General features: G+C 48.9%; 1 protein-coding gene across 1 annotated transcript in view; it reads right to left on the bottom strand.

Moving 5' to 3' along the window:
* Positions 1 to 17,523, bottom strand: part of LOC142142546 (uncharacterized) — a 144,595-nt gene that overhangs the window by 79,171 nt on the left and 47,901 nt on the right. Inside the window, exon 9 of the mRNA XM_075200424.1 lies at positions 5,926 to 6,146. Within this exon, the coding sequence (XP_075056525.1) occupies positions 5,926 to 6,146 (221 nt within the window). The remainder of the gene's footprint in view (positions 1 to 5,925; positions 6,147 to 17,523) is intronic.

Raw genomic sequence — 17,523 nt, 5'->3', positions numbered from 1 at the left:
TGCAGTAAGGGCACAGGCATAGTGCAGTAAGAGCACAGGCGCAGTGCAGTAAGGGCACAGGCATAGTGCAGTAAGGGCACAGGCATAGTGCAGTAAGGGCACAGGCGCAGTGCAGTAAGAGCACAGGCATAGTGCAGTAAGAGCACAGGCATAGTGCAGTAAGGGCACAGGCATAGTGCAGTAAGGGCACAGGCATAGTGCAGTAAGAGCACAGGCATAGTGCAGTAAGGGCAAAGGCATAGTGCAGTAAGAGCACAGGCATAGTGCAGTAAGGGCACAGGCAAAGTGCAGTAAGAGTACAGGCGCAGTGCAGTAAGAGCACAGGCAGAGTGCAGTAAGAGCACAGGCGCAGTGCAGTAAGAGCACAGGCATAGTGCAGTAAGAGCACAGGCATAGTGCAGTAAGAGCACAGGCATAGTGCAGTAAGAGCACAGGCATAGTGCAGTAAGGGCACAGGCACAGTGCAGTAAGAGCACAGGCATAGTGCAGTAAGAGTACAGGCATAGTGCAGTAAGAGCACAGGCACAGTGCAGTAAGGGCACAGGCATAGTGCAGTAAGAGTACAGGCATAGTGCAGTAAGGGCACAGGCATAGTGCAGTAAGAGCACAGGCATAGTGCAGTAAGAGCACAGGCACAGTGCAGTAAGGGCACAGGCACAGTGCAGTAAGGGCACAGGCATAGTGCAGTAAGGGCACAGGCATAGTGCAGTAAGGGCACAGGCATAGTGCAGTAAGAGCACAGGCATAGTGCAGTAAGAGCACAGGCATAGTGCAGTAAGAGCAGAGGCATAGTGCAGTAAGGGCACAGGCATAGTGCAGTAAGGGCACAGGCATAGTGCAGTAAGAGCACAGGCATAGTGCAGTAAGGGCACAGGCATAGTGCAGTAAGGGCACAGGCATAGTGCAGTAAGGGCACAGGCATAGTGCAGTAAGGGCACAGGCATAGTGCAGTAAGGGCACAGGCATAGTGCAGTAAGGGCACAGGCATAGTGCAGTAAAGGCACAGGCACAGTGCAGTAAGAGCACAGGCACAGTGCAGTAAGAGCACAGGCGTAGTGCAGTAAGGGCACAGGCGTAGTGCAGTAAGAGCACAGGCATAGTGCAGTAAGAGCACAGGCATAGCGCAGTAAGCACAGGCATAGCGCAGTAAGGGCACAGGCATAGTGCAGTAAGGGCACAGGCATAGTGCAGTAAGGGCACAGGCATAGTGCAGTAAAGGCACAGGCATAGTACAGAAGGGCACAGGCATAGTACAGTAAGGGCACAGGCATAGTGCAGTAAGGGCACAGGCATAGTGCAGTAAGGGCACAGGCATAGTGCAGTAAGGGCACAGGCATAGTGCAGTAAGGGCACAGGCATAGTGCAGTAAGGGCACAGGCATAGTGCAGTAAGAGCACAGGCATAGTGCAGTAAGGGCACAGGCATAGTACAGAAGGGCACAGGCATAGTACAGTAAGGGCACAGGCATAGTGCAGTAAGGGCACAGGCATAGTGCAGTAAGGGCACAGGCATAGTGCAGTAAGAGCACAGGCATAGTGCAGTAAGAGCACAGGCACAGTGCAGTAAGAGCACAGGCATAGTGCAGTAAGAGCACAGGCACAGTGCAGTAAGAGCACAGGCATAGTGCAGTAAGAGCACAGGCATAGTGCAGTAAGGGCACAGGCATAGTGCAGTAAGGGCACAGGCATAGCATAGTGCAGTAAGAGCACAGGCATAGTGCAGTAAGAGCACAGGCATAGTGCAGTAAGGGCACAGGCATAGTGCAGTAAGGGCACAGGCATAGTGCAGTAAGGGCACAGGCATAGTGCAGTAAGGGCACAGGCATAGTGCAGTAAAGGCACAGGCACAGTGCAGTAAGAGCACAGGCACAGTGCAGTAAGAGCACAGGCGTAGTGCAGTAAGGGCACAGGCGTAGTGCAGTAAGAGCACAGGCATAGGGCAGTAAGAGCACAGGCATAGCGCAGTAAGAGCACAGGCATAGTGCAGTAAGGGCACAGGCATAGTGCAGTAAGGGCACAGGCATAGTGCAGTAAGGGCACAGGCATAGTGCAGTAAAGGCACAGGCACAGTGCAGTAAGAGCACAGGCACAGTGCAGTAAGAGCACAGGCATAGTGCAGTAAGAGCACAGGCATAGTGCAGTAAGGGCACAGGCATAGTGCAGTAAGGGCACAGGCATAGTGCAGTAAGGGCACAGGCATAGTGCAGTAAGAGCACAGGCATAGTGCAGTAAGAGCACAGGCATAGTGCAGTAAGAGCACAGGCATAGTGCAGTAAGGGAACAGGCATAGTGCAGTAAGAGCACAGGCATAGCGCAGTAAGAGCACAGGCATAGCGCAGTAAGGGCACAGGCATAGTGCAGTAAGGGCACAGGCATAGTGCAGTAAGGGCACAGGCATAGTGCAGTAAGAGCACAGGCATAGTGCAGTAAGGGCACAGGCATAGCGCAGTAAGGGCACAGGCATAGCGCTGTAAGGGCACAGGCATAGCGCAGTAAGGGCACAGGCATAGCGCAGTAAGAGCACAGGCATAGTGCAGTAAGGGCACAGGCATAGTGCAGTAAGAGCACAGGCATAGTGCAGTAAGGGCACAGGCATAGTGCAGTAAGAGCACAGGCATAGTGCAGTAAGGGCACAGGCGTAGTGCAGTAAGGGCACAGGCGTAGTGCAGTAAGAGCACAGGCGTAGTGCAGTAAGAGCACAGGCGTAGTGCAGTAAGAGCACAGGCATAGTGCAGTAAGGGCACAGGCATAGTGCAGTAAGGGCACAGGCATAGTGCAGTAAGGGCACAGGCATAGTGCAGTAAGAGCACAGGCATAGTGCAGTAAGAGCACAGGCATAGTGCAGTAAGGGTACAGGCATAGCGCAGTAAGGGCACAGGCATAGTGCAGTAAGGGTACAGGCATAGTGCAGTAAGAGCACAGGCATAGTGCAGTAAGGGCACAGGCATAGTGCAGTAAGGGCACAGGCATAGTGCAGTAAGGGCACAGGCATAGTGCAGTAAGGGCACAGGCATAGTGCAGTAAGAGCACAGGCATAGCGCAGTAAGAGCACAGGCATAGCGCAGTAAGGGCACAGGCATAGCGCAGTAAGGGCACAGGCATAGTGCAGTAAGAGCACAGGCATAGTGCAGTAAGAGCACAGGCATAGTGCAGTAAGAGCACAGGCATAGTGCAGTAAGGGCACAGGCATAGTGCAGTAAGGGCACAGGCATAGTGCAGTAAGGGCACAGGCATAGTACAGTAAGAGCACAGGCATAGTGCAGTAAGAGCACAGGCATAGTGCAGTAAGGGCACAGGCATAGTGCAGTAAGAGCACAGTCATAGTGCAGTAAGAGCACAGGCATAGTGCAGTAAGGGCACAGGCATAGTGCAGTAAGAGCACAGGCATAGTGCAGTAAGGGCACAGGCATAGTGCAGTAAGAGCACAGGCATAGTGCAGTAAGAGCACAGGCATAGCGCAGTAAGAGCACAGGCATAGTGCAGTAAGACACAGGCATAGCGCAGTAAGAGCACAGGCATAGCGCAGTAAGAGCACAGGCATAGTGCAGAAGGGCACAGGCATAGTGAAGTAAGATCACAGGCATAGTACAGTAAGGGCACAGGCATAGTGCAGTAAGGGCACAGGCATAGCGCTGTAAGGGCACAGGCATAGCGCAGTAAGGGCACAGGCATAGCGCAGTAAGAGCACAGGCATAGTGCAGTAAGGGCACAGGCATAGTGCAGTAAGAGCACAGGCATAGTGCAGTAAGGGCACAGGCATAGTGCAGTAAGAGCACAGGCATAGTGCAGTAAGGGCACAGGCATAGTGCAGTAAGGGCACAGGCATAATGCAGTAAGGGCACAGGCATAGTGCAGTAAGAGCACAGGCATAGTGCAGTAAGGGCACAGGCATAGTGCAGTAAGGGCACAGGCATAGTGCAGTAAGGGCACAGGCATAGTGCAGTAAGAGCACAGGCATCGTGCAGTAAGGGCACAGGCATAGTGCAGTAAGAGCACAGGCATAGTACAGTAAGAGCACAGGCATAGTGCAGTAAGGGCACAGGCATAGTGCAGTAAGGGCACAGGCATAGTGCAGTAAGAGCACAGGCATAGTGTAGTAAGAGCACAGGCATAGTACAGTAAGAGCACAGGCATAGTACAGTAAGAGCACAGGCATAGTGCAGTAAGGGCACAGGCATAGTGCAGTAAGAGCACAGGCATAGTGCAGTAAGAGCACAGGCATAGTGCAGTAAGAGCACAGGCATAGTGCAGTAAGAGCACAGGCATAGTGCAGTAAGAGCACAGGCATAGCGCAGTAAGGGCACAGGCATAGCGCAGTAAGGGCACAGGCATAGTGCAGTAAGGGCACAGGCATAGTGCAGTAAGGGCACAGGCATAGTGCAGTAAGGGCACAGGCATAGTGCAGTAAGAGCACAGGCATAGTGCAGTAAGAGCACAGGCATAGCGCAGTAAGAGCACAGGCATAGCGCAGTAAGAGCACAGGCATAGTGCAGTAAGAGCACAGGCATAGTGCAGTAAGAGCACAGGCATAGTGAAGTAAGATCACAGGCATAGCGCAGTAAGGGCACAGGCATAGTGCAGTAAGGGCACAGGCATAGTGCAGTAAGAGCACAGGCATAGTGCAGTAAGGGCACAGGCATAGTGCAGAAGGGCACAGGCATAGTGGCGTAATAGCACAGGCATAGTGCAGAAGGGCACAGGCATAGTGCTGTAAGAGCACAGGCGCAGTGCAGTAAGAGCACAGGCGCAGTGCAGTAAGAGCACAGGCATAGTGCAGTAAGAGCACAGGCGCAGTGCAGTAAGAGCACAGGCATAGTGGCGTAATAGCACAGGCATAGTGCAGAAGGGCACATGCATAGTGGCGTAATAGCACAGGCATAGTGCAGAAGGGCACAGGCATAGTGCTGTAAGAGCACAGGCGCAGTGCAGTAAGAGCACAGGCGCAGTGCAGTAAGGGCACAGGCATAGTGCAGTAAGAGCACAGGCATAGTGCAGTAAGAGCACAGGCATAGTGCAGTAAGAGCACAGGCGCAGTGCAGTAAGAGCACAGGCATAGTGCAGTAAAAGCACAGGCATAGTGCAGTAAGAGCACAGGCATAGTGCAGTAAGAGCACAGGCGCAGTGCAGTAAGAGCACAGGCATAGTGCAGTAAGAGCACAGGCGCAGCGCAGTAAGGGCACAGGCATAGTGAAGTAAGGGCACAGGCATAGTGCAGTAAGGGCACAGGCATAGTGCAGTAAGGGCACAGGCATAGTGCAGTAAGGGCACAGGCATAGTGCAGTAAGAGCACAGGCATAGTGCAGTAAGAGCACAGGCATAGCGCAGTAAGAGCACAGGCATAGCGCAGTAAGAGCACAGGCATAGTGCAGTAAGAGCACAGGCATAGTGCAGTAAGAGCACAGGCATAGTGAAGTAAGATCACAGGCATAGCGCAGTAAGGGCACAGGCATAGTGCAGTAAGGGCACAGGCATAGTGCAGTAAGAGCACAGGCATAGTGCAGTAAGGGCACAGGCATAGTGCAGAAGGGCACAGGCATAGTGGCGTAATAGCACAGGCATAGTGCAGAAGGGCACAGGCATAGTGCTGTAAGAGCACAGGCATAGTGCAGTAAGGGCACAGGCATAGTGCAGTAAGAGCACAGGCATAGTGCAGTAAGAGCACAGGCATAGTGCAGTAAGGGCACAGGCATAGTGCAGTAAGAGCACAGGCATAGTGCAGTAAGGGCACAGGCATAGTGCAGAAGGGCACAGGCATAGTGCAGTAAGGGCACAGGCATAGTGCAGAAGGGCACAGGCATAGTGCAGTAAGAGCACAGGCATAGTGCCTAATTATCTCTGATCTTTCACGCAAAACAAGTTATTTCCCTATTACAACAACATTTCCCTGCAAAAACTAGATATAACCACAAGAAAATAAATATCTTACCGTGACGATGTTCCCGCAGTATCCAGGGACTGATGCTACTTGAATGCTCCACACTCTCACATTGTTGATAACATCAGGATATGTGTAGCTGCAGTCACTGGATGTGTTCATCAGATGAAGGGTATTATAGTCATATCCAAGTTGTTCCAGTTGACACACACTGATAGATGTTGTCATTCTACCATCATCACATCTCACTGTAGGATTCAAGTCTGCAACTGCTGTATACAAATAGAAACACGATTATTAGATGAAACACTCACATACATGTATCTCACAATAAGAGATTGCTCAGATCAGTATTCTGGCACATTGTGCTCCAGAAAGCAACACAAGCAGTTTCCTGAGGTCCCCGGATTAGACTATAGATCATGTGAGCAGCAGAGGTCAGCCGGCACCAAGAACAATAATACTAAGGATAATCCAGGGCAGTTACTGGTGGTCAAGAGAAGAAGGGAGTAGGGGTTCCTTCACACCAATTTTTGGGAGTTGTAGTACCCTAGGTTCCCATTATACCCCGATCACACTGCCTCAAAAACCCAGGTTTTTACCAGGGGGAGCCCTGACGATTGAGGTCGAAGCTTAGTGTGAATGGCTTCCCTGCACCTTCCCGGGTCCAACACCAGTAGCCTTTAGTCTGAAGGGTAAAACCTGGGTTAAAAAAACTATTAAAAAGCAAAATAAAATAAAATCAACATCACAAGAGGAGCCAATCAAAGCTCCTCTTGTGATGTTGCCAGGGAGACCCGGGGAGAACCGGATTCAGTGTGAACCCGGTCGACCCGAGAATTTGTCGGAGTGGGAGGCTCAGTTACCCGGGGTCATATACCCAGGATATTGCCGGGGCTACAATGTGACAGTGGTATTATAAAGGTTTATTTCATTTCCTGACCATGGGGTGCAACCACTAACCTGACAACTGACAATTGGAAAAGGAAAGAGGCTCATTCACACAGGTGCCTAGACAAGGCGTCGTACAGCGAAACGCGTGTTGGCATTTTGTCTAGATGCACTTAGTCTCTCCTTGAAACAATAGGTTCTTCTATTACAGTCAGTGAATAGATCTCACTAGGTATTAGTGTGAAGGAAGCACACAGTAGATCTATAGCAGATTCAGTTTAGCAGATTTATTGCAAAAAGCTCCGGCAAAGTCCATAGTAAGATCGGAGCAGTTAGGAGGCAGAAAATCAGTCACCCCTGTATCTTATTGTGAAAACAGTGTAAGACTCTGACGAGCCTTTAGTGGGAAGTATCTGTACAGCAGTTACATATTAGCTACAGCTGAATATTGATTATAGCTACGGTTAAGCTGCTAGTGAGATCAGTACTAAGAGCAGGTGACAGCTGAGCATAAACATCATTAGCCACAGACTCCTAAAGAGAATATATTACTCAGGAGGTATTTAGCAAATCTTTTCTTGCTATTTAACACATCAGGATTCACTAATAGCCAGTGATGGAATAGAGGAGATGGAAAGAGACACAAGTATCACAATAGTTTACTAACTGCAACATAGTAACTGCGTAGACATCTCTACAGTACAAGGCAGCAGTTGCTGTGGTTTATTAAGAAGCATTTAGCCAGTGAAACCAATTGTTTGTTATATAAAAGGGAATATTAATCCCTAAATATATGCTTTATTTTTTACTCTGCCTGAATAATTAGAGAGTGAACTCCTTAATCAATATAAGTGACAATTACAGGGCAATAAGCAGTTTTAAATACACATTTTTGTTTATTCGCATACACAGAAATGTTTTCTTTTATATTTCACTGGTTTTTATGTTAACACCATTTTAAACAAGTTATTAAAAGTTAAATTTTAAATTTCATTAGATCTTTGAACATTAGAAATATCTGAATAAATAAAATAAGGGATTATTATGTGCACCACTTTGAATAAACCTCTTTCCTTTTCCAATTTCAGTTACTGGTGGTGTCAGCAAATTCATCTCTGTGAAACAAGTGGTCTGTTATCGCCCTACGACATCAGGGAGCTGAGACAGACTCTGCTCTAGACCCCCCCTATCCTGTCACTTATACACGGATGTTTAATGTTGGGCCCCATATGCTGAGGGCCCAGGTCCAATGCCCACTTTCCCCTTGTAGTAAAACATCCTGCTCACCCAGTAAAATAAAGATATTAGGGATTATTTACTGCACAATTATTACTTAGCCATATAACCAGTCACACATTGGATGTCATTGTCTAACGCTCCCCATAGACATAAGGGGACATTGCTGATTGGGTGCTGGGGCTCTGTGGGAATATTACACATAAATGCAGGGTTAGTAAATGAGACTATTCACTGATAGTTACTGATATGGAATTATTACCAGTCAGAGTGTGATTCCTGGATACAGATAACACTATACCAGAGACAGCTCTATGCTGTAGACAGGGACGGGAAATGCCCAGATCTTTATAAGCTACAGCTGGAGGGTTATATCCATAGGGTACAAACCCTGACCCCAATTCTGAATGACCTGCAACACATTGTGTACCCCAATAGGAGGACTATCCCAACCATATATCTGTAACACCCCCAATTACAGAGATGATACACATCTTCTGGTCTATTCATGGTCATAAATGCACAGCACAGTATGTGGGTACAATTCCCCCCAATCTACCACCTGTCACTTCGTAAAGAGCTTGGCCCACATTCTGGTTTCTGGAACTCGCCCCAGAAAAACACTCTGCTCCCACTTTTCAGAGTTTGTAGGTCCAGCTGGAAATGCCGTTGGGGGAAGAATGAAAACATGACCTCAATGTCTGGGGTACGGCCACTAGGAGAACCCCCTTATTATTCCCAACATTTCTATTTTCTCCTACAACACTGCTCTTTCCAGTCTCATTTATGTCTGTAAATAACCATGAGAGGGGTCAAGACTCTCTTTATTTCCGTGTCACTACTGTACATTGGAATATTATTATTAAATCAGTAGAAATTCCACTAGACATAGACTTCCCATCTCATATGCACCTGTGTGGCAGAAACGTCACACAGACCGTGTAGGCTGAGGCCTGGTGTCCACACCTCTATATACACATGTAAATCCCATGCGTGTTACATACGGGTAGATAACGTCACAAGACACCATTAATGCTGCCACACTTCAGTTTTTCTCTATTGTAAATGTGTCATGGTTGGGGAAACCGGATCCTATGGTTTGCCAAGACTGGCACTACTCAAGTAAGGCGCGGAGTAGTATTCACCAGGGACCTCCGCAAGGCAGTTTGGCCTTCGTTGCGTCTATCCTGCAGGTCGTGGACATTATTGGAGTACCAGGCAAAACCCCTAGGGAAACATGCAAAGATGGTCAGCACTAGCAGACAACACGTGGAGAAGAAAAGCAGAGATCAGCAGGTACTACTGGAGAGAAGGTAGTAAGCACGCTGAAAAGTGTAAATTCTGCAGTAGAAAGGTTTCTAATATGATGGCGGTGAGGGACTAATTAGAGTGTCACCTCTGCGGATAAACAGGTTACCACTGAGATGGCGGCAGGAACACTTGGAAGTGTCAGTTCTGTAGTCAGCAGGTTACCACTGGAATGGCGTTGGAATACAGAGTAAATTGTCAGCTCTGCAGACAACAGGTTACCACTGGGATGGTGGCAGGAACACTAGGAAGTGTCAGTTCTGTAGACAGCAGGCTACCATCTGAATGACGGTGGAATACTGAGTAGAGAATCAGCTCTGCAGACAACTGGTTACCACTGGGATGGTGGCAGGAACACTAAAAGTGTCAATTCTGAAGTCAGCAGGTTGAAAGGAGCTACGTCTAGCACCTAGGAGGTAACTAAAAGAACAGGCACCAGACATAAAGAGGCGGTGCCTTTTAAACTTTGGAGCCAAAATCAATAGCCAATGGGAGAAGAGGAGAGAAAATGAATAGATTGTGTCCGTGCATGCGCAGACCCGATAGGATGATGGCGGCTGCCAGGATTGTGAGAGCGGTTGGTGGGACCAGGGAAGAGCACCGATCGCCCGGCGTGTGACAAAATGACTCTTATTGTTTTTCATTTTGCTTCTGTGAAACAACAGGAATGTGACAATATTCTAATATAAACTGGGTACAAGAAAACAATGGAAGTAAAGAGAGTGGGAGAGTAGGAAACCTGTCACTGGTTTGGACCTCTCTCCCCACTGACTGGCAGAGTACACAACGTTACAGTACCCAAAGTCAATCAATGTAACAGATACCTATCCTCCTCTGTCACTGGTGTGGACCTCTCTCCCCACTGACTGGCAGAGTACACAACGTTACAGTATTCTAAGCCAATCAATGTAACATATACCTATCCTCCTCTGTCACACAGTGACAGCTCTCATGTCACAATAACACACTAGTCCACTGTGACAGGATGGACTGCATATGCCATCCAGTCTGTTGCTGCTGGGAACCGACTGGGCTTACTTTGTCACTGTTCCCTTTCATGATCCCAAATGCGCTCTCTTGCCGCAGTAGGAGGGGCTTATAATGCTGCCACCACTGAGCTCCTTTATGGCGCTCAGAACCACGTTTCTTCTGAGTAACTGTCACTGCTAGTGTTCTCCTGTGCTGGTACACTTGGGCTGGTAACTCCAAACCTCTTTCTATGGATCCGGGTTGCTGTGGATGGATCTTCCCTGGCCTATCACACTGACCAGAGCTGCAGGTAGCAGGCAGACGGTGGTACTGGAAAATCTTGGGTCCAAACCTCAGACAGCCGGAGAATGGATTAGATTTAGGGTCTAATCGGCAGGTCACAGGATTACAGCCCTATTGAAGAAGTTGTCAAGCAGGTCTTTGAAGCAGAGTGATGTTTATTGCTCAAGTGTCCTGACAAGGACAGTTCCACTGATTTAAGGTATCAGTGGTCAGGTCAGATGGAAAATCAGAACGATACATTACATGCTCACACAGCTCACCTTTTATACAATTCCGAAATAGTCTATTTTTAGAATCAGGATGTACTCTATTTACACAAACATGGATTTACATGCATTGCAAAGCCACTAACATTTATACTTAGCTATGAAATTCTTAAAAACCTTGCTGTGATTTCCTGGATGTTATTTCAGAGGCAGGAGACTAACTAGCAAGCCAAAAGGTCTGACTGGCATGAATACTTCAGACAGTCGCTGAATACACATTTCCACAGGGGGGGAAACCCAAAACAAGCCACTTCCCCACATCACAATACACCAAAGGCTTGGTAAACAAAGGCTCATTGTATGAGATATATACATCAGAAATGGGCATATCCTATAGCAAGGTTAAACAGAAAAACCACCTTTTCTACCCTGGTCTCAGAGATAACGATTTCCTATATCACAATATACACAAAATCAAAAATAAGTGCACTTGCAATTACATAAATAAGTTCCCTGCGCTATTTGCTTTAATTAAATTCTTACCAAAAGTTATCCAGTCACATTCCCCCTCCCACTTGTCCATGCGGCAACCAGGCTGCCATGTCGAACGATTTGTCTCCCGGTCCGCAGTATCCTTCCTGCCGAGACAGTCCATCCGCATTGCTGTGAGCCTTTCCTTGCTTGTGAATTATTTCAAAGTCATAAATTTGAAGTGCAAGGCTCCAGCACAAAAACCGCCCATTTTCCCCTGAGGTGTGTTGTAGCCACTTTATAGGATTATGATCAGTCACCACAGTAAAAAGTTGTCCATACAAATAAGGTTGAAGTTTTTTCACTGCCCACACAATGGCCAAACATTCCTTCTCATTTGTGGCATACCCCACCTTCCAGTTTAGCAGTTTTCTGCTCAAATAGGTAACGGGGTGCTTCTGCCCATCAGGCCCCACCTGGCTAAGTACTGCTCCCAGTCCATACTGTGACGCATCAGTTTGCACAATAAAGTACTTGTCATAATTAGGTGCCAACAGTACTGGAGAACGAACTTCCTTTAATGACTGAAATGCCGGCTCAAAAGTGGGTTTCCAGTCAACTATTTTGGGGAGTTTATTCTTAGTGAGATCTGTCAGGGGCTTCGCTACAGTACTAAAGTCTGGAACAGAACGTCTGTATTCCCCTGCAGTCGTTAAGACTGTTAGTACATGTAACTGGGTCGTGGGCTGGGGCCAGGCTCGGATTGTCTCTACCTTACCTGGTCCTGACCTAAACCTTCCTCCCCCCACACGATCACCCAGGTACTGTACCTCTGACATCCCCATCTGGCACTTCTCTGCCCTAACAGTCAGATATGCCCACCCCATCTTCCCTAACACCAGCCCTATTTGCTCTAGATTATCTTCCCAAATCTTACTGAAATTGGAATTGTCCTCTAGGTAACCCTGAACTCTGCCTAACTCATCTACAGGGCAGGGGACCTACTATATTCACAGCCACTTGCTGAAAAGGTTCCCCAATTATTGGTAAGGACCTGAGGGGAGCATGAACACTGGGGCACCTGTCAGGCGCCGCTCGGCGGCCGCCCGCCCGTCCATACAAGAACGTCTGGTTGCCTAGCAACCAGACGCGTCATTTCCTCTTCCTCCCGGCCGGCCAGCCCAGACCCAGAAGCGTCTCCGTTGCTAGGCAACGGGACGCTGCAGATTTAGAGCGCTACGGCGCTGCCCTATGACTAGCGCTACGGCGCTACAGCTATTACAGCACCACTAGTGCTGAGGGCATTGGTTAGCAGCCCTATTTAAGTGCCTCTGACCTCACCTCCTGTGCCAGAGTTTCAGGTCCTTTCCTGTCCTCCAGCGTTCCAGTGTTCCTGTGTCTATCTGTTTCCTGACCCTTGCCTTCCTCCAGTTTATTGCCGTTTGCCTGTGACCATTGTGACCCGGATTGCCTTGACTACCCCTTTGGATCTCCCTTTGTACCTCGCTGTCAGAACGTTATCGACCCGGCTTGACTCACACCCCGTTTGGATTCCCCTTGTGTACCTGCATTACCCGCATCATTGCTGAACCCGCCTGTCTGACATCCCTCTCGTGCTTCGCTATCCGACTCGTGGAAGGACCGCGACCTGCGTGTTTCCTGCAGCCAAGCCCATACCTCCTTGCGGGGGTCCCTGGTGAACACCAGGGGCACGTTAGACTCCGCGCCTTCCTCCGAGTAGTGCCAACGATAGCAGGTACGCTATACTAGTCGTGACAGTAAACTCTGGCCATGACTACCGAAGGAACGGGGGAACCCTCAGCCCGGGACCTTCTCATTCATTTGGCTCAGCGAGTAGAACAGCAAGAAGCAGCCCAAGCACATCTCCTACAATGTGTTCAAGGTATCGCTACACGCTTCGATGCCTTACAAGGCTCCCTGCCTGCTGCTCCTGCCATTACCACCGCCCCAGGGGCGTCCACCAGTGTGGTTACGGTATCCACTGCAACTTCTGGCATGCGTATCCCCACACCTGAAAAATACGATGGAGATCCCAAGAAATGCAGGGGTTTCTTGAACCAGTGCTCCATCCAGTTTGAGTGCAATGCAGGAGCATTTCCTTCAGAGCGAACGAAGGTGGCGTTTATGATCTCCCTCCTGAGTGGTCAAGCACTAGCCTGGGCTTCGCCTTTGTGGGAAAATGGAGACCCTCTTCTTAATAACACCGGCTCCTTTATTGAAGCTTTCAGGAGAGTCTTCGATGACCCTGGGAGGGTAGCCTCTGCGGCCACCAGCTTGCTGAACCTGCGTCAAGGCAACTTATCTGTTGGGCAATATGCCATCCAGTTCCGGACCTTAGCGTCAGAGCTGAAATGGAACAACGAGGCGCTGGTCGCAACTTTTTGGCAAGGTCTAATCGACCGTATTAAGGACGAACTAATTTCTCGGGACCTCCCCTCTGATCTTGATACCCTAATTGCGCTATGCATTAAAGTAGACCTACGTTATCAAGAACGCACCCAGGAACGTCCTGTCTCTAAGCGAGTGGTTCCTCGTCTGGCTCCTCAATTTCAAAACCCAGTTTTGCCTATGGATGAACCCATGCAAGTAGGACGGTCTCGTTTATCCCCAGAAGAAAGAGAGAGGCGCTTCAGGCAGCGTCTCTGCCTTTACTGTGGCGATTCCGGACATGTTCTCAAGGTCTGTCCTAAGAAACCGGGAAACCCGTCCTCCTAAACGGTAGCAGGGAGGCCGGTTTAGGAGTATCCACAGTTGCTCCCTACTCAAAAAACACCCCTGAGCTTCTTATGGCAGTCACCCTGAGCACCCCTAGAGGTCCCTTCTCCACCACGGCCTTTGTGGATTCTGGCTCCTCCGGGAACTTCATTTCTGCCACTCTCATTGCTGGGCTTCAAATCCCAACTCTCCCCTTGCCTCAACCATTATCGTTAACAGCAGTAGATGGGAACCGTGTCAGCAGTGGCTCCATCTCTTACATCACGTCACCTATTCGGTTAATGGTTGGAGTCCTCCATAGCGAGATGATTCAGTTGTTGGTGTTGCCAAAATCCATCAATCCCATTATCTTGGGGCTTCCATGGCTACGAAGACACTCTCCACAGATGGATTGGGACCGAGCTCAGGTTACTCGTTGGGGTACAGAATGTCATCATAGATGTCTACTTAGTGTTCTGCCTCCTGATTCCCAAGTTGTTGCTCAGTCCACGGTTACGGAAGTTAGCCTTCCAGCTGCATACACCGACTTCCAAGATGTATTCAGTAAAACGGAGGCCGAGTTATTACCTCCCCATCGGCCCTGGGATTGCTCCATCACTTTGCTTCCCGATCAACCTATACCCAAGGGGCGAACGTATCCCCTTTCTCGCCCAGAGACCTTGGCAATGTCCCAATATATCAAGGAGAATCTGGAACGTGGTTTTATTCGCAAGTCTACCTCTCCTGCTGGGGCTGGATTCTTCTTTGTCAAAAAAAAAGACGGGTCCCTGCGCCCATGCATTGACTATAGACCCCTGAATCGTATTACCATCAAGAATCGGTACCCGTTACCTCTTATCTCTGACCTATTTGATAGAATCAGCGGGGCTCAAGTGTTTACTAAATTAGACCTACGAGGGGCCTACAACCTCATTCGTATAAAGAAGGGTGACGAGTGGAAGACCGCCTTCAATACGAGGGATGGGCACTTTGAATACCTGGTAATGCCCTTCGGTCTTTGCAATGCCCCCGCCATCTTCCAGAATTTCGTTAACGACATCTTTCAAGATCTATTGTACACCTCCGTAGTCGTTTATCTAGACGACATCCTAGTGTTTTCTAAAGACTTGAGTTCTCATCAAGAACAAGTGAGGGAGGTCTTACGAAGACTGCGCAAATATCATCTTTATTGCAAATTGGAAAAATGTGTTTTTGAAGTTCTCCAAGTGTCCTTCCTTGGGTTCATTGTGTCCGGCTCCGGGTTACAGATGGATCCCACCAAGGTGTCATCCATCTTGAATTGGCCTCAACCGCAGAGTCTTAAAAGTATCCAAAGATTCATTGGATTCGCCAATTATTATCGACAGTTCATCCAAGATTTCTCGTCCATCATTGCTCCAATTACAGCATTAACTAGGAGATCTGCCAATCCTAAGATATGGTCTCCAGAAGCTGTTTCTGCCTTCACTATTCTGAAGAAAGCCTTTTCCTCTGCCTCTGTGCTCTCTCAGCCGGATCAACAGCGACCTTTCTTTGTGGAGGTGGACGCCTCTTCAATAGGCATTGGAGCCGTGTTATTCCAAAAGACACCTTCAGGTACCCACTCTCCATGTGGGTTCTTCTCCAGACAATTTCTTCCCAACGAGATTAATTACGGAATCGGAGACAAGGAGCTTCTCGCTATTAAAGCAGCCCTGGAGGAATGGCGGCACCTATTAGAGGGAGCCCTATATCCAGTTACCATCTTTACAGACCACCGAAATTTGACATTCATTCGGGAAGCTCGCTGTCTGAATCCTCGGCAGGCCCGCTGGGCATCATTCTTTGCTCGCTTCAACATGAGTCTTACCTTCTGTCCAGGTGCTAAGAATGGGCGGGCAGACGCTCTATCTCGTTCTTTTGATGATACAGACCGCCTGAACCCATCAATTCCTCATTGCATTATTGACCCTTCGAACATCATTGCTATTAAAAATACGGTGAAGGATGTTCCGCCCACAGGACGATCATTTGTGGAACCACAATTATGACTCAAGGTGTTGCGTTGGGCCCATTCGTCCCGTATCGCGGGTCACGCGGGCATAAAGAAGACCACATTCCTTCTCTGCCGTCGGTTCTGGTGGCCTACCATACGCGCTGATATACGGGACTTTATTGCAGCATGTACCATTTGTGCCCAACACAAAACTTCCAGGAAGGTTCCTGCTGGGTTGCTCCAGCCCCTACCTACGCCGGACGCTCCCTGGGAGAGTATAGCCATGGATTTTATTACTGACCTTCCCTGCAGTTCTGGATTCAATACTATCTGGGTTGTCATTGACCGATTTTCTAAAATGGTGCATTTTATTCCTCTTTCAGGTCTACCTTCAGCCAGTCACTTAGCCGACACATTTATCAAGGAGATCTTCAGACTTCATGGCTGCCCTAAGGAAATTATCTCTGACAGGGGAGTGCAATTCATCTCCCGGTTCTGGAGGGCTTTCTGTAAAAAACTGGGTACGGAGTTAAAATTCTCATCGGGATATCACCCCCAGACCAATGGTCAGACCGAGCGGATCAACCAGGATTTAGAGACTTTTCTCCGTTGCTTTACCGCTGATAATCAAAGCAGATGGTCGCAATTCCTTCCCTGGGCAGAATTCTCACACAATCACCATGTCCATGAATCTACCGGGTTTTCTCCATTCTTTATTGTGACCGGGATGCATCCTATTATCCCAGAGCCATTTCCCAATTCTTCCTCCTCCGTTCCAGCGGTGGACTCACTTTATCGAGAATTCTCTATCATTTGGGCCACAACCAAAGCAGCTCTACAAAAGGCATCACAGCATCATAAGATCTTTGCAGATCGCCACCGTAGGGCTACTCCCCTATTGAAGGTAGGGGATCAAGTATGGCTTTCCACTAAAGACTTAAAACTCAAAGTACCATCTATGAAAATGGCTCCACGTTTTATTGGTCCTTACATCATCTCACAAGTTATTAATCCAGTGTGTGTTAAATTAAAGCTACCGGCTTCTTTACGATGTCATAATACTTTTCACGTGTCCCTACTCCGGCCATTGGTGCTTAACAGGTTCTTTGTACCTCCATCTCGACCTCCTCCGGTTCAAACCTCCTCTGGAACAGAGTTTGAGATCAGCCGGATCCTGGATGTCCGCATTCGCTACGGGCAACAACAGTTCCTTGTACACTGGAAGGGATTTGGCCCGGAAGAAAGATCTTGGGTGGATAAACCGGACCTTCACGCTCCTCAATTACTTAAGAGATTCCTCCAAACAAGGGGAGAAGGAGGAGGGCATACTGTCAGGCGCCGCTCGGCGGCCGCCCGCCCGTCCATACAAGAACGTCTGGTTGCCTAGCAACCAGACGCGTCATTTCCTCTTCCTCCCGGCCGGCCAGCCCAGACCCAGAAGCGTCTCCGTTGCTAGGCAACGGGACGCTGCAGATTTAGAGCGCTACGGCGCTGCCCTATGACTAGCGCTACGGCGCTACAGCTATTACAGCACCACTAGTGCTGAGGGCATTGGTTAGCAGCCCTATTTAAGTG

The sequence above is a fragment of the Mixophyes fleayi genome, chromosome 3 (assembly GCF_038048845.1).
Source record: "Mixophyes fleayi isolate aMixFle1 chromosome 3, aMixFle1.hap1, whole genome shotgun sequence".
Taxonomy (NCBI): domain Eukaryota; kingdom Metazoa; phylum Chordata; class Amphibia; order Anura; family Limnodynastidae; genus Mixophyes; species Mixophyes fleayi.
This window is presented reverse-complemented; position numbering and strand designations above follow the sequence as displayed.